Below are 17538 nucleotides of genomic sequence, written 5' to 3'. Positions count from 1 at the left end.
CCTCAGCTGCAAAAATTGTCTTTTTCATTTCAATGTCATGTTTGCACCGAAACATATAGTATCGGCTTCTGGGGTTTGGCTTCTTACGTACGGTAATAAGGTACCATATAGGTACCAGGTAACACACCATATACGTTACTCCCCAGGTGCAGTATAGTACCAGGTAGCGCACCTGTAATATGCAGTAGCCAGCTGCTCTGGGGGGGGGGGGGCGAAAACGCTAAAGGGGGGCGAAAACGCTAGTGATCTCGCCCCCTGGGGGGGCGAGATCGCCGGGGGGGCGAGATCGCTGTCACACCGGTACAGAAAATTCAGGTACAGCTGCAGGTATGGTTCAGGTCTAGAAGACCAGGTCCTGCCCAGCCTTTTCCCTCAACCTTTTCTGCTAAGAGGAAAAAAAATAAAGAGAGCACCAGCAAAAACAATATTTATGTTTTTCCTTTGGGAAAACATTTAAAATTCTTTCCATTTTACCTCATTTCACAAGATATCAAAGGTTATTCCCTTTATTCTTATTCCACACATATCCCATCTTTTCTCTCTTAAGCTTTCATGAGCTCTTTCTTCGGTATAGAAGACATTGCAATAAATTTCCTCGCCAAATTTCAATAATCAACTTGCCTTAAGTGCTGCAGGCACTATGCAGAGCAAGATGTATAAACACATCATCTGAAGGGGATGTAGCAAAAACAAACTTAAGAACACACTGATCCTGACTGTCCATCACAACTAGACTGCATAGAAATCAGGGATTCGACTTAAGAGTTCGGCTTCATGAGTTTGAAATATTTTCATCTTTATAATTCTAATTTGCATTTCTATGTTTTCCAGTGGTGGGATTGGCTATGCTTTCCAGCACAGTTGATTTGCAAAAAATTACAAGAGATACATGCAACAGTTGATTAACAAGCAATAACATGAAAAATAATAAAACAAAATTGAATACTACTACCGCTGCTACTTATCTTTATTCATCAATCTTGTTGTAGGGTAGTCCCTTCAGTTTTCAAAAAACTGATTTCCAAGGGAGCCCTGCTAATATTCTAAGTGACATGTTACTCAAAATGTAAAATATGCATGCACCATGTAATTGTAAGTGCTTATAACTTCAGGAGAGCCATAACTAACATATCACATTAGCCTCCAGGGTGTTACTGATAGAGAAACTCTAACTTGCTTCAGACACACTAAGTGGGTGATTCACGTTCAGGTAATAACAGGGCTCCATGACAGGGCTCGAAATACTTTTTCCTGCATATCTGCACAAATTTTACCTATACCGCTCTGAATTTAGGAAGTATGGATCATACTAGAATTGTTCAGAAACCATACATATATGATTGCTATTTTTTCTTTTTCTTTAATTTATACTTTATAGGTGGTAACAGTCAATGCAGCTAATAACAATTCATATACACCTACATCATAGAACATTTATGTGTAAAACTCAGTACACGGACCAGTGCATGTTAGATGCATGTAAACACCAAAAATTCATGCACAGCTCGAATTCTACCTGCACTATTAAACCTGCATATGCAGGTGGTGTTTTGAGCCCTGTAATGACAACCCCAAGCAGCATGAGGCCCTAATCCCATTCTCTCCCGGAAACGCTCCGAAGAAGAATGTCTTCCGCAAGAAAGTAGCTGACCTTTGCCTGGCCCAGGAACAAACATTCTCTCCAGTAAATATGCAGGCCTGGAGGCCTTTGTCATGACTGTGTTTCAACAGGAAGATATGCTGTGTTGAACATACACACCGATCTGTATTCAAGGGCTTGTCCATTGAAGCAACATCCTGGGGAGGGCACAGGCACTGGAGAACTAATATTTCCTTCAACAATGTTGTTAGAACGGCCTCTTTGAAGAAACTGAGGAAACGAAACCTAAATCATACACTTTAAAGACCAAGTTTCCTTTACTTTATAGATAAATAGTTTCTGCTGGTTGGCATAGGGCAGACTGAGAAAATTGGAATGAAATTGAAAGAAACATTTCGATCCTTGAGCCAAATTGGCAGATCCTTGACACTACAATGAGACACTGCCAGCTTTGTACAATTGCTTGAACATGGGAACAATTGGCAAGTCACATACTATGCCTGTACATTTCACAAAGAAACAGCCTTTTCTGAGAGAAATAAAGGGGGTGACTATACTTCTATTACTTAAATAGATGCTAGAAAAAATTTAATTTATTGTCTCAAAAATACACCACAAATTAAAGTTTGAACTAAATCAGATAAACTATCATAAACTAAGTTACTTTGCTACAAGAAAGATTACTGAAATCTATGAATAGCCCCACCTAACTTAAAAAAATAACAACTTGAAGGTATTACAGATTTACTTAATATGTTGTACAGCTGTTATTCTTATTGTTTAGTGAGCACAATCTTAAGGCTTACTTTGTATTTCTATGCAATTTGTAGTTGAACATATTTAATCATGCTGCTTAGCTGCATCAATAAAACTTCAGATATAAATAATGAAGAGTGATGCAAAATGTACCACTCCAAAAAACATGGTCTGTAACAGCAAAACTAAAATGATTGATGGACCTACGGGCTTCACTACATAAAGTATGAAGTAATCCCTGTATTGTTGCAATATCTGTCACAATTATTGATCGAACAGTAAAAGTAAATCCCATAACATCGCCAGGGAAATGGGTCACCAGGGATGCGCTCCGTACCACTGTGCATTTGTTTCTCTCCTGGCAGATGCCGTATATTCAGCCTCTTCATTATCTCCATGAAAAATGGAGGACCTGGCAGTTTTTGGTTCGTAAGTTTGTGTACAATTGTTTCTGCAGCAGCAACTTATGAACCTCTGGGTGGATGATGATGATATTTAGTACGTGGCTATGTATTGTGAACACTAAGATCAAGGTCAATTTTGGGCCCTTTGGTGGCTGTCCTTGGTACTGCAGCAGAACTTTAAGTATTTTGTATCTTTTCCCTTTGACATGACCTTGCTAGTTTGGAGGCTACCGGACCTGAACCTGAATCTCTAGACTCGAGTCCGAACCTGAATCTGATCATGAATTTAAGCTTAGCCTTAGGTACACAGCACTACTATAGGGGCCACCTAATAAATAATAATGTTAATGGTAATGTGTGTGAGTAGCTTCACAAAAGGCCACGGGAAAGACTTGCTGCATTTTCGCGAAAATGTTGCCTTTCTAGTGTTCTTTTTTTTATAGGAAGAGAGAACCGATTAAATTGAATTTAAAAAAAGGCTCTTCACAACACCAGACATCATCAGATACTTTTTTCCAGGAATTTGAGCATCATATCTTATAGTAGTACATTGTTGCTAAAGTAAATCACCAATCTACCTATAAGAGAGCTAACATAATTACATTATGTCATATGATGACTCAACAGTTCACAAATAAATGACTTGCATTACTATTCCCTCAACCTAAATTCTCATTTGAATATGGCAAATTTGGTTATAAGTGGCAGTGTTAACAATCACATTCAGTTTCTTTGTCACACATTACAGAATACTTCAACAAGATATATACTAGGGAAATCACCATATGTTTTGTCATAACTGAAAATGTGAAGTTGGTAATTTCCTTCATTCAATTAGTGCCTCTAGCATTTTTCTCCATTTACTTTGCAAACAACTTTTCTTGTGTACAGTATTTCATGTCATATAATAAATGAAATAAACCTGGTCAGGTATCTATACCCAATTGACATTTTGCATAATATTTTTTAGTTTACCATGTTCTACACAACTTTATTGCAGAATGCTTTAAATCGATGATGTACATTGTACATAGTACCATGTAAATATATAGTTATCACCTAGTAAAGAAGCAGACTATCTGTCTGACAACGGCTCGTGAAGAAGAAAAAAAAACAGCAAACGCAGCGCCGGCAAATGCAGCGGCCAGACCGCTATCCGAGGACGGATCGATGGGTCAGACACGAGACACCTCGCTCCCCTGCATTTTACTACTTACCAGGCTGATTGCTCCCGGTGACACCCACTATTGATTGGCTCCTGTGTGACATGCAACCTAAACAAGTCCACCCAATCATCACAAGGCCATCTACGGATACCAACTGTCGCCCTCGCCACAGTTCGGGTCACAAAACTACCCTGCCAGAAAATAAGACATTCAGATGGGGGACAAGGTCTTCCCTTAAAGCAGACAAGTGCTGGTAATTGAAACCGACCGCTCGGAGGCCGCTAAAGGCACGGTTAATTAACTGCATAATCCTGTGTGTTACACGCCAAAGCATGCTTTTAAGGTCAACAATTCAGCAGTAATTTAAACATTATAGAGTATACTGGGTCAGGGCAGTAATTATCGAAAATTGGTTATTATCCAATACAATGCTGACCCCTCCAAATCATGCTATTAGTATGAAAGCTCTCTATTCAAATAAGGGTTATTTTGCAATACATCTGTTATAGCCCACACTTACATGCATGACACTGTTTTCTTTGCACAACATTGAACAACTGCTTGGCAGCCATTTTAGATTGTTGCATGGAGCATCTTGTTCTCGTGTGGTACAGCCATCTTTGCAGCAGAATTTAAGTCGGTACAACGTTCATGTATCCCCAAATTGAATGGGGAGTTTGTTTGTAAACAAACAAATAAACCATGGTGAGGCACTTGAAGACCTTTCCAAGAAGATCATAATGTTATTATGTGCAAACAGGCTGGTGTTATTTTTGGTGCTGTCTGTTTCTTGTGGTGTCTTGAATATTGTAGAGTGTCAGGGTGTGACGTGGGAAACCAAAGACTGGCAGGATGGATAGGTTGGCTTAGCCCCGGTCCAAAGACACTGACAGGAAGTTAGGTCAAAGGTTCCAGAATAGGTTATGAAAGCTCATCTCACTTCCTGTACATCTTCACTTTCCTGCGTGCTATATGCATGTCTGTTGCATTCTGAAAGCCATGCTATCAGACAGAATCAATGAGAAAGTCACAATAATCAATGGTACAGGAAATTCACAAAAACCGTGATAAACATTTTACACAGATTTTAAATCTTTGATACCTTGCTGGACTGCAAATGATGTACTGGTAGCTGATAAATTGATTGTACTTGCCCAGGTTTGAAGATTGCTTGTTTCTAAAAGTCTCCATGAGTCTACCTTATATTGGTCACCAGGGAACTCAAGATACTGTAGATCTGAAGCATAGCTTGAGAATAACTAGCTTGTGCTGACTGTGCACAGTATCGCTTGGTACTTCATCCTAAGCCTGCTAAATCTTCAGGCTTTGTGCCGAGGATCAAGATGATAAAAGAGACCTCAAGAACTCTTCTACAATAAATGGGACGTCTAGACATGCCGATGTCACAATCTCATCTAGCGGACGTCCCTGAGACTTCATCTTGAGCGCCAGCGCTTCGGATGAGTAACACTATAAGATTGGACTGGGAGTCTGCCAACACTTGAAGACAGTCGTGAACCCGTCAAACTGTCTCCCGACACTTACGGCTTATTCAAAAAGCAATAACGTTACCGTGACAACCTACATACCTGATTTACTGGCCCTTAGATGGAATAAAGATCACTGCAATCCCCAGAAGCTCTGACCCAGTTTACATAGAAATTGTTTCTTCATCCAGATTTACCGACGGAGTTATGATCCGTGACCTATGAAAATATCTCATTCCCATGCAGCACATACTGACGCTTATTTGAAAATGAAAGTAGTAGGATGCAGTACATTAGATGATATTCCTACCAAGAAGTTTGCAGATTATGAACTAGAAATAGAAGTAGTATGTAAAGCCTTCAGTTCTGTGTCAAGAGGAGAGCTGTGAATCTGTTGAAGAACCCAGCAGACAATGTAGAAAAAAGTAAAGGTCTGCCTCGGATTTCTTGGCAAAAACATGAGAAGGGCTAATTAAAAAAGCTTCATCTTTTTTGGTACCTTTTAATAGGTATCACAGTAGTAAGTAGTCTAGAATGCTCTGACTCTGAAAAAAACTTGTTCGCAAATGTGAAGCATACAAAATTTGATACAACTTTATATACAAGTATAGTTTATTACCATACAGTGTAGAGGTAAATCTTACATTGTCACGCAAACTCCTTCTTATCATCTTTGCCCTGTAAACTCCTTTAACCTCATAATCATTGCTGAGAAAAACCACCTGCAACATCTACTACTACAACTGAATTAACAGTCAAACCAAGCCATAGTCACTTCACATTCTTCTAACCTCGTCCAACCGATACTTTAAAGACTTTGCCATTCCAATCATATTTATGTATATATGTATAGCTAGGCTAAGATACCATAATAAACTGCTCAAAGGCTTTGGCAGGGAACTAAAGTTGTTACACAACTGACTGAACATGTCAACAGCTCTCCTGACCCAGTTATCACCCCTATTAGCACAGTACAGGAATGTATGGCGTGTTATCACCGCAATCATAGAACTGACATGAAAAACGGTAAACTGAAAAGTAGAAGTGCACTAGAGGGGGAGCAATCTCACTTTGGGGTCACAACATCCAACATTCAGAATTCCAACATGCACTTAAGTGTTATAGCTCTTTTTGTATTCAGCTCATGATCTCTATCTAGGCAAAAGTTGAAACAACAAGGAAGTTCATGCACTTTCCATATTAGAAGCAATTACCGCATGCTTCAACATCTTGGTAAGCAGACACCATTATCAGTTTATCTAATCTGTAGCCACAGAATGCTACATATTTTGCATATCAGTTTTTGAGGAACTTAAATGAATTATTAGACCAATTTTCACATGTATTTTTGTGGCTGACAACAGGCTGTGTATGGGAAGCTTGGGGCTGCTCAAGTGGAGTTTTTTAACAAGCTAAAAATGCTACTTGACAGGCCTAGGGTTCTCCTTGCACAGTAGTAGTTGACTCCAAAACGTGCGTGTGAATTGGGCGATTGCTTCTCCCTTTTGCTTTTACCCTACACTGTAAAACTGTGTAAATATTAACTGCAAAAATGCATACCCAATGCATCGCTCCTGTGCTATAGAAATCTCTCAACTGCAAGTTCCTTAGCACCCCAGACACCTCCGTTTCCCTATTTCTCCAAATCACAAGTCCTCATCACCTAAAATAACTAAATCAATTAATTAATTTCTTTACTTTCAAGCTGTGTTTTTATATTCCGGTTGACACAGTTCAGTAGTACTTGTACAGATTTGCGGTATCATAAAATGATAAATTTGTAGTGGAGAGACCCCAAGAAAAATGTGAAAATGAAAGCAATGCGAAAGTGTCAAGATTTACAGTAGAATTGGCAGCTCTGAGTTCCCTGAGCCATACCCAGCTGACCCCCAGCTGTAGGGACTAACAGTGATTTCCATAACAAAGCCTCACACCTGCCAGAACTAAAAATAACCACCCAACTTTTGAATAACACTGAATATAAAGATGACCCGTTAGTGCATTAGATCATAAGTTGCTACCCCAATTAGGTAGCATAGAGCACTGCAATATGTACATACCCTGGGGCTGGAAGGGGGTAGTATACTATAAGTTAGTATAACTGACTGTCTAGTAATCCCACTGCAGCCCATACAATTACATATAGCTACTCAGAAAATATCCCAACTTCCAAATCAGAAATACATCAGTATACTATAACTATATTTGTATTTTGAAGATGGTATAAAAATTGCTACTGGTATCATCCATTTATCAAGATACCTGTTGGTCAAATGCAAAAGGTAATATTTCAAATTCAGTCTGAGGGCTGTCTCCAGGACTTATTGAGACAGAATTTTTTTTAAATCAGCAATTTATGACATTGAAATTGATTCAAACATATTTTGTGAGCTTAGAATGACAGGCTTAAAGCAACGAAAATTAACAACACAGGCTCAAAAACTGAGTAGGATGGGATATCTAACTGAATATGCAGACAGTACTCCAGGCCTCCTGTTAGCTACCTCCTGTCATATAATACAATTGGCTGCAAATGGGGTTGTGCAATAGTTCAACATCAACATCAATAAACATTCAGCACAGTTTCAGTTGGGACATTGTAAGGGTGTATACCATCTTTTGCAAGACAAATAGGTGTAGTCAGGTATACCAAATAAGGCAAATATACATAATATTGAGTTTTATATAGTTTGTTAAAATATACTGGTTGCTTTTCTTGAAGATTACATAAAATTTAAAATCATAACACATCTATCAAGTAGCACATAGAATGAGTAACGGAAAATAAGCAACAAACATGTCATGTACATTGACTTTTGGTTTTTCCAAAATCACATCCTCACATTGTATTGAGTACATGTAAATCAGCATAATTAATGCCAAAATTCAAATTACCTGGAACACCTGAAGCATTTGTTCACAAATTCCTCACATTCATGAATATTCAAAACAATAGAGCACAGGTGTGACAATTACTGTCCCAAACAATGCATACTGTAACTAATTAAATTCATTCATTGTCACAGAGTTGAAACAATGCCTTTCTACTGCAGTGTCAGCACTGTAAGTAATAGTACTAATAAATTGAAAACACATATCAATAGTGTCATGAATTCACACTGTCACAGCGGGGAAGTCACTGTGAAAACTGCATAAATGACACCACTGAGAACATTTTAATATCTACAGTAAAGTATACACATGCAATTGCTGTTCAATGGGAACACTTCAAAGGAATTAATACCTGGGAACTTTGAATGCCATAAAAATACCAAGAATTGCTTTATTGGTTCATACATTAAAAAATAAAGTTGTAAACACAACAGTAGGGGAAAGATTGTATTAGCATTTCTTATTGGATGAAGTGGCATCATTGCGTGCTACCCTAAACTTCCAGTTGACAAGCTGGAATGTCAGTTTCGAGTGCAGAGTTCACGCGTGACGCAGCAAGCAAGCGAAACCGACACGTAGATTACTCTCACTTCAACAACACAAAACTCGGCGGAAAACTCACCTTAGGGTTCTGTAGGGTCCATAGGTGGTGGTCAAAAGGTCCGGGAACAAACTGTGGTCAATACAAAACAAGAACAGTGTGGTCACTGAAAGGGGTCACGCCTCCTTCTCGCATTCGCAAGCACAACTACGAAACGTTACGATTTCACCACCACAATAAACAAGGTTGTGTAAACAAGCGACGGCCAATGTTGACACCAGGAGGAAGTTGTGGACGATAATTGGACACTTACCGCTTCGAAAATGTCCCTGTTTCTGTCCATGTAGCGTACGCATGCCTCCCGAACTTCAAGATGGCGCGCTTGGCAATGGAACACCTAAAAACAAAGCAAAACTGGTGACACTTTTCCGAGCTGGAAAATAACGTAAACACGTAGGTTTACGCCTCCATATCTGCCGTAACTAAATGCCCATAATCTGTAGACAAGGTAAACATCAGTAGAATGCATAGGTAAACACTCACTTGCTCCGCTACCGCACGGAAAAGACAGGACCCGTCCTTGGCGATGGGTTTCCTAACCAGGCCGAGGGAGGACAGATAGTCGTCCATAGCTTGAAGGGACTCCGCCGCCTTCGGCGACTTCCTGCCCCGAACCACGGACATGGCTTCAACCAAAACAAACTAAGAACTTTCACTAATCTAAAACGAATTCAAATTGCAGTAAAAGACGTTCACATACTGTGTAGAGACACACGAGTTTAGTTGTCAGATAAATAACTTTACACAACTGGCGCACACGACGCCATTTTCTCCTCCTCTCCACATGTGCGTGTGTTGACCAGTGACGTCACTACCCCGTTTCTCATCAATTTCAAATACTTTGCGGGGTTAAATTTCATTGCTTGAGTAAAGGGACAATAAAAAAATCCCGCTAACGGTTAAAAACCTTTGCAAAAATCCAGTATATTCAATTTATTGCAATAGAATATGTTAATTAAATCAATGTCACCGGTTGTAGCCATTTCTCAATGTTGCATCATCATCGTGATAATTGTATTACGTAACGGTCCCTACATTCCCAGACGGAAAACGTGACACACTTGACAGGTGAAAAATGTCTTAAGATTTATTAGGTGTCAGAAAAAACGAATGTCTCACATTTGTCTGTGTCGTCACATGAAAATCTCTCTCCAAAGGGACATAGCCAGTCGTCGCAGTACCAGTCTAATTCGGCAGAGGGTCGGGATGTAAACGTTAACGTTATGTGGGTATGCTAAGTGAAAGTTACTTTCCTTTGTGACACGCTGTCAAAAACGGATACATATGCATTGGCAATTGAGGTATATATAAAAAAAAAACAGAAAGGAAGGGGGTTAAAACAAAAATAGAATCAGCCGACAACCAAGAACCTAACGGGCCCAGAAAAAAAAAAAATGATGGACTCAGCAACATCAGATAATCATCAGACTCTCCACAATCTGAGTCACTGTGAGAACTCAAATGATATCACTGAAGTACACAAACTATACAGTATAATTTATATATAATATCAACGTCTATTGCAAAAAAAAAAACACATGTAGCGTACCCATTTTAGCGTATTTCCGTATTTTCTAATGTTCCCATTCAGAACGAAATTCATGATTTTAAAGATGAAAATAAGTTGTTTTTATAACTGAATTTTATAACTGAACTTATTTTTCAAGTGTTCCAGCTACAACCTTTATTAATATTTGCTTCACGTGTCAAGATGAAGCGCGCATCGTATTATTATATATATAACGTTATACCCTACGTCACCGTGTTTGTATGAATAGGTTCATAATGGGCCTGGTTCATATTCAATGTAAATGACACGGTTTGACATTTCCCGCGCTTTTCCCACAGTGCATCACGACGCCATCGGCTAGACAAGACCACATAGGTTGACTTTCATTAACACATGTACGAATGAAAAACTACCGATTTTGGATATAACTTTAGACTATATGATTCTTAAAGTATTTAGTTTTAAATTATAATTGTAGAATTGAATTATTTACTAGTTATATTATTTCTGTGACGAAAATAACTGCCCTATTGAGACGTAGTAAAGGGTCTTGTTTCAAGATGGCTGCCCACAGATGCTAGAAAAGGTGTTTTTGTAAAGTCTACGTCAAAAATCGTCTAGAAAAAAGGTAAGATTTGGTTCTACTCAGTCTCCAGTAAGGAATGGTATTGTGTCTTTCTATCTAAATCGCAATTTGACGCTATTTTGTCGTCAGATCGCGATCTGATCTGCTTTTTAGCTCGATCCGACCAACACAGATTGGGCTATTCCAAAAAATAACTGAGGAGAGGGGGTTGACGACATTGGACTGGACGCTTGGACTCTAGGGGGTAGTTAAGGTTGGACTGGAGACTTGGACTCTAGGGGTAATACTGGAACGTTGGACTGGACGCTTGGACTCTAGGGGTACTTACTCTCATGTCCCTAATAAACGTACCGGGACGTTTATTTTTTTCAGCCTCACAATCCACCCGGTACGTTCTTATTTTGGACGGTACGTTTATTTTTTTCTGAAAATTGGGGCTTTGCTAAGCCAGGACCCTCAAAGAATTGAAGTTTTGGGGGTTTCTGCCCATATTTCCGCGGTATTTTTGCTCAAAATTCACTATTTGTCGGGCGAAACAGTGCGGATTTCCCCGCGCTTTGACCGCGTACGTACGCGGTACACTTTCGGTGATTTCGTTCCATCTCGCTATGACGCTACGAAGTAAATGTTGTTCTTGGGGGAAAATAAGACACCACACTGACGTTTTGAAATACAATTTTTACATAAATAACTTTTAGTTTTAATTTAGTAGTAGTTTACAGTCTCTGTTTACATCGTAAACCAGCACCTTGCACGATGAATTTCCGGTCTTGTGGTTCCATGCTCTTTCGGCAGCGAGGCGGAAGAGTGATTCGTTCACATAATAAATGCTGGACGTAAAAATAACAACTATAACTTCGTTTCCCTTGTGATATGAGTTTTGACGCCGCATATCCTCCAAAACGGCAGGAATTCGTCGGTAAAAACAGCAAGTTCATAATCATTTCTAAGCTTCAAACCGCCACAAACACTTTCCTCTGTAGTTGCATGTGCCATTATGCCAAGATGGTCACGTCGAAATAAACTTTTTCTACGTAGGCTTATTTCTCTGGCAAAAATCAGCCTTAGTCTAGTTTTCACATAAATAACTTTCATGTAATAGATTTTAATCGTTTTTATACCGTAATCACTGTATTTCTTACTACACATGAGAATTCTTGTTGCGACATTTTACCTTGGAAAAAATGGAGTCGCCCACTGACCCCTAATGACCTTGTTTATTTGCTGCTGACGCCATCTTGGAAACTAGAGATAAATATTGGTGGTAAACCAATATGAACAGGTTTGCTTGGAGTGTTTGTTATGTGGTTGAGAGTTATAGGTAGTGGAAGTTATGTGGGGAGAATGAGATGGCATGTGGGGGTGGGGATTTTTTTTGGGGGGGGGGGGGTGTACAGGATGCTGCGATATTTTTGTGTAGGTTTACCTATACATACTATTATGCACTATAGTCTGACATTTAAAAAGATAATAACATGTCTGTGGTATCAATCTGTTTGGTGATAGTAACTTACTTGTTTAATGATGTGAAGTGCAATTTGGATTTATTGAAATTGTAGATGGTCAGAAGAGGAACAGTAAGGTATGTAATTAGCTTTTTTTAGCTAATTTGGGTGCACTAGTGCACCTTATCCCCAAAACGAGTTTTGAGCCCTGTTATGTGTTACTGTACTAGTATTGTCCCATTAAGCTTGCTCTATGGTGAAGAAGTGTGTTGATATGTTAGCAGTCAGGTCTGTTTTTGTTGATGCTGAGTTGGAGTAGTCTGGAGGATGTGGTGAAAGACGGGCTGGACTCCCTGTTGTTGTCAGACCTGATGCTGAGCGATGAACAGGACAGCAAAGCCATAAAAACTGATCTTAACATTTGGTGCATACATATGATGAAGTAAATATGAAATTATGTGTGATGAACTTATGAAATATGATATCAAAGGTGTTATGTCTAAAGACACAGGTTGATGACTCGTATTTGGTTTCAAACTCCCATGTCTCTCCCCCAGAAATTTCTATAATGTCTTTAAGACCGACAGAGTAACTCAATGTACACACAGTGGGTCAGTCTACGAAAATAGCTTTATTCTCTGACACACACACTATCTTTCGAAGAATAGAATTATAGTAGTACCATGTCATAATTGTTATAGTAGTACCATATTCCATTATTAGTAGTACTTAAATGTCTTCAAAAACAAAGCAGCAATTGTCAGTCCTGAAGATGTTCTCACACAGCAACAACAAAAAACCAACAATAATAGTACCATACTACACTCTAAAAAGGACAATTGATTATACTAAGTTGCTATCTAATCAAATCATTGCAGCAATATTTGTAGTGCTAAAGGTGCTGTAAGTTTGTGTAACACTGTGAAATTACCTGGCAACAATGACCTTGTTGCAAATTTCTACATGTGTTTTTGCAACAATATGGTCATAGCTTCTATGTCACCACTTCAAACATATGACAATTTGTGATTGGTCCACAATGTTTTAATTTGCATGCTGGATGACCAATCAGCACACAGCACTGCTCTATTGGTGGGCAATCAGAATTCAGAGCACTCTTGCATGCCATCATTATTACCAACTTAGAGCTGTGATAGCTATTGTTTCTTAAGTTGTAAAGCATCGTCCCAACAGCAAAAATTCAACTGTGTATGAAGTATGAAAACCTAGCAGAAACAACTGTCAGCATAAAAAAAGCCATTTGATTGATGCAAGCCATTGGGATGTCTCCGTCAGCGGCAAACAAAACGAAAGCACAAAGTCAATGTCATGGGTTAAAAAGGACAGAAAGCTGAGAATGGTAAGCATTTTATCACTCCTTCCTCTCCGAGATGATTTTCAGTACAGCTTCTTTTCCCTCCTGGGCTTTCTGCACTTCAGCTTGAGCTTCTGCTGTGATCTGGAAGGAGAAAACAAACCATCGTTTTTTTTACTGCATACAGAAAGGTACAATGGATGGCATGAAAAATCTGTTTTCTTTTCATGTTATCCTCAAGTGAGGCAAACCATGATGCTTTATGAGAGAACTAGCTAGAAGTGCAAGTTCACAGTTCACATTTTCATCCAAGCACCTCTTTTTTTCATGCAAAGGTTTATACCTGGGGCCTATGTCTGAAGCAAAAATAGAAGAAAACATTACAGAAGCATTTCCTGGATAGGTCTCACCTTCTGCTTGTACTGTTCATCCTTGATGTCTCTGAGGTTGATCATCACATTGTGATAGGCTCCCCACACGCCTGTTTCCAGACTACGGGCTCCAACCTAAAACGTAAAAGACAAATTGTATTAGTACCAAACTGAACAGGATTTTTGTGATGGCTCTAAGTTCACGGTTACCACAAAGTACTTCTTGTTAAATAAGGCCACACTGAGTTGATTTTATGGATGACATCCACGCATGCATTAACTTTTGCCTGTTCTAAAAAAAATTGTGGCCACTTGAACCAATAGCATCCCTAGTCTATCAGAATTTTATGCTTGCCAGAGGAATTGTCAGAGGATGTCATTCATGGTATTACGTCAGTGTGACCTAAGTCAAATATGAGAACTAGAGGCAAAGTTCTATGCTCACTCAGTACCAAAATCTAGCTCTAGCAATCTCCTACCTGTAGATCAGACATGGTAGTGAAGTTCCTGTAGCTGGCCCCACACCCTGTTTGCTGTCTGCATGACGGCCAGCGGGACTTGGATAGCCTTCTTTAGATCCTCCTGCATGGCCTGGTCACGACTGGAGAAAATGAACCAAAATTTATGAAAAACCTGATCATCTCTGTAGAAATGGAAGCATTCTTTTTGGCAAAGTATAGGAAATGTGACTTCATTTGCTATGATATCTGTCTTTAGTTTCTGACAAACAGGGCATCGATATCAACTGGGGTAAAAAAAACCTTTTCCATGAGAGGTTACAATGGCAAAGATTTGACTACAAATTTCTTACAATGTTACATATAGTAATTTTGCTCTTACTAGTAGAGGATAATGAATAGATAAATGAATAAATCAAAACTTAGACTCACACTGCTTGTTCCTCAGGTGTCCCCTTAGGAAGTTTACAGGCCGCCATGTAGTCGTTGAAGGCCGTGGTGTCCTTGTCGATGAAGGGGATGAGCTCGTTCATGGTGGCGTAGAGGGGCGGGATCAGCTGACGCATCTTCCCGTCCAGCTGCTCAAACTGTCGCTTCTCGTACGTCATGAAGGCGACCATGGCGCCGAGCGCTGCTCCCTGAAGAGACAGGAATGAAAACATGATTAATGATGGAACAAATGGACCAAGACAAAAAGAAGATGTGTCACAGGTTGTTCTGTGTAATATACTTAAGTTACCAGCTGCTCCCATGCCATGTGCCTGCAAAGCTGGTGTTTTACACTGAATGGTAATTTTACTGGCTACATAGACACAGATACAGAAGCAGATACAGAAACAAAAGAGAATGAGATGAATTAGCTACCTCTAGTAATAGAACACTGACAGTTGTCCTGATAACAACTGACAAGAATAATCATGCACTTATATCAGTTAAAAAGTGAAATGTTGCAACCAAGCTGTTAGAAGTCTGTTCAACAAAGTGTACTTATTCACCACATTTGTCTTGAAAAGAGGTGCCGTAAAATCACAATTTCAACAATCGGAATTTTTTACCTTCGCATCTGATTTGGAGTCTCTACAGGTTATTTCCCACAACATAGTCTGTGTGGACTTATATGATTAAACTACATAAAAATATATTTGAAAGTTAAAATGTCAGTGGTAAACAATGGTGTTGACACTGCCATGCTTACCATAGCTGCCACACATGCAGACACAGAGCCACCCCCCGGTGCTGGGGAGCGTGCTCCGACGTTCTTGATGAAGTTGAAGACGCTGGTGGAGGCTAGTGGCCCTGGTTCATCCTCACTACGGATCATGTACCTGGGAAAACACACTTTCAATATAAACTACAGTCTTCATCACTTTGTAACTCCAACCGTATTGAAAAGTTAACTTTATTTTCTATTAGACTGTGTGTTATACAGGAACATATTAAGAAACTCTTTTATCAGTGCCCTGAACTTAGATACACTGTTTAAGTTATGGTTCTTCCTGTAAACATTTCATGTGATGAAAAGAAAGATAAATAATATGGATTGGATGATATCCACTTTTCAGTTAGTTCCCAGGATACTTATCTATAAGAGATGCACACAGTTTGTAATGTTCATGTTGTTATGTAAACAAATTTAATGAAGGCATTGGTTAACAATCAGAGCTGAGTTTGTCTATATTAAACAAGAAAACATGGCTTGTTTGGTAGTTGTGTGTTTTCTTGAACAGGCCATTGAAGTACTTGCAATTTTTCTACCTGTATGTGAAAATTCTGACTGATGATTATGTTGCATTTTTAACTATGTGAAATTGTATGGGACTGTGTCAATGTGTCCTCTGACGGCAGGTGGTTGGTAGCGTGAGGTGGTGGCTCGGACAGGTTTCAGTGTAGTTAGGATGCTATGTTGGCCTGCTTGTGTATGGATGGTACAGTTTGAGTGTCTGGAGGTGGTCTGGTCAGCATGTGTAGACGTGTGGTTTATGTGTATAAGTGGTCTGGTCTGCATGTCTCAAGTTGGTGCTTACTGGATGTATAGTGGGAAGGAGTAGATAACATGTGGTAGGTTTTGAAGATGTTTATCAATAGTTTGGATGCCAAGTGTTTTTATAACAAGTAAGTAGGCTTACCTTTTGTGTCTGGTAATTTTGTTTGGCCATGATGTCTGGAGACGGTCTGGCCTGCATGTTTCAATGTGTGGTCTGCATGTGTGTAGGTGGTCGGCTTGCATGTCTCGAGGTGGTCCAGTCTGCATGTCTAGAAGGAAGGAGTGAGGAACAGGTGGTAGGTTTTGAAATCATTTATGAACAGTTTGGATATTAAGTGTTGTTATATTGTGTCAGGTAGTTATGTCAAGTGTTTTCATAAAAGGTAACTGGGCTTACCTTTTGTGTCGGATAGGTTTGTCCGGCCTTGATGTCTGGAGGCGGTCTGGTCTGCACGTCTGAATGTGTGGTCTGCATGTGTAGAGGCGGTCCGGCCTGCATGTCTCGAGGTGGTGCAGTCTGCATGTGTAGAAAAGGTGTGAATAGTAGGTGGAATGGTTTGAAGTTATTTATCAACAGTTTGGATGTCAAGTGTTGTTATAACAAGTAAGTGTGCTTACCTTTTGTGTGAGGTAGCTTTGTGTCTACACCAGAAGCACATTTTTCTTTTGTGACATTTGCATGTCTCAAGGTGGTGCGGCCTGCATGTCTGAAGGTGGTCTGGTCTGCAGGTGTTGAGGTAATCCAATCTTGATGTCTGGAGGCGGTCTGGTCTGCATGTTTCAATGTGTGGTCTGCATGTGTATAGGTGGTCCGGTCTGCATGTCTCGAGGTGGTCCAGTCTGCATGTCTAGAAGGAAGGAGTGAATAACAGGTGGTAGGTTTTGAAATATTTATGAATAGTTTGGATGTTAAGTGTTGTAATATTGTGTCAGGTAGCTTTGTCCTGCCTTTATGTCTGGAGG

General features: G+C 39.5%; 3 protein-coding genes across 19 annotated transcripts in view; 1 reads left to right on the top strand and 2 right to left on the bottom strand.

Moving 5' to 3' along the window:
- LOC118419000 (putative bifunctional UDP-N-acetylglucosamine transferase and deubiquitinase ALG13) overlaps positions 1 to 9722 on the bottom strand; it is a 70083-nt gene extending 60361 nt beyond the window's left edge. For 5 of the 6 annotated variants that reach the window (XM_035825202.1, XM_035825205.1, XM_035825207.1 and 2 more), the window contains exons 1-3: positions 9390 to 9722; positions 9160 to 9243; positions 8928 to 8978 (exon numbers count right to left, since the gene is read on the bottom strand). In XM_035825202.1, the coding sequence (XP_035681095.1) occupies positions 8928 to 8978; positions 9160 to 9243; positions 9390 to 9530 (276 nt within the window). In that variant the 5' untranslated portion in view covers positions 9531 to 9722. The remainder of the gene's footprint in view (positions 1 to 8927; positions 8979 to 9159; positions 9244 to 9389) is intronic. The other variant, XM_035825208.1, reaches the window with a different exon arrangement.
- Positions 9723 to 10895: 1173 nt separating this feature from the next.
- LOC118418867 (transcription factor SPT20 homolog) overlaps positions 10896 to 17538 on the top strand; it is a 108846-nt gene continuing 102203 nt past the window's right edge. For all 10 annotated transcript variants that reach the window (XM_035824971.1, XM_035824966.1, XM_035824969.1 and 7 more), the window contains exon 1: positions 10896 to 11044. The gene's annotated coding sequence lies outside the window, so the exon portion shown is untranslated. The remainder of the gene's footprint in view (positions 11045 to 17538) is intronic.
- LOC118418870 (formimidoyltransferase-cyclodeaminase-like) lies at positions 13059 to 17380 on the bottom strand (the record flags this gene model as incomplete). 3 transcript variants are annotated; one of them, XM_035824979.1, is given in 8 exon segments in its annotated part: positions 13059 to 13906; positions 14173 to 14268; positions 14613 to 14734; positions 15024 to 15229; positions 15787 to 15916; positions 16718 to 16844; positions 16973 to 17092; positions 17194 to 17380. In XM_035824979.1, coding segments are annotated over 6 exon segments (885 nt in total), but the record flags the coding sequence as incomplete, so codon positions are not given.

Source organism: Branchiostoma floridae, chromosome 7, assembly GCF_000003815.2.
Source record: "Branchiostoma floridae strain S238N-H82 chromosome 7, Bfl_VNyyK, whole genome shotgun sequence".
Taxonomy (NCBI): domain Eukaryota; kingdom Metazoa; phylum Chordata; class Leptocardii; order Amphioxiformes; family Branchiostomatidae; genus Branchiostoma; species Branchiostoma floridae.
This window is presented reverse-complemented; position numbering and strand designations above follow the sequence as displayed.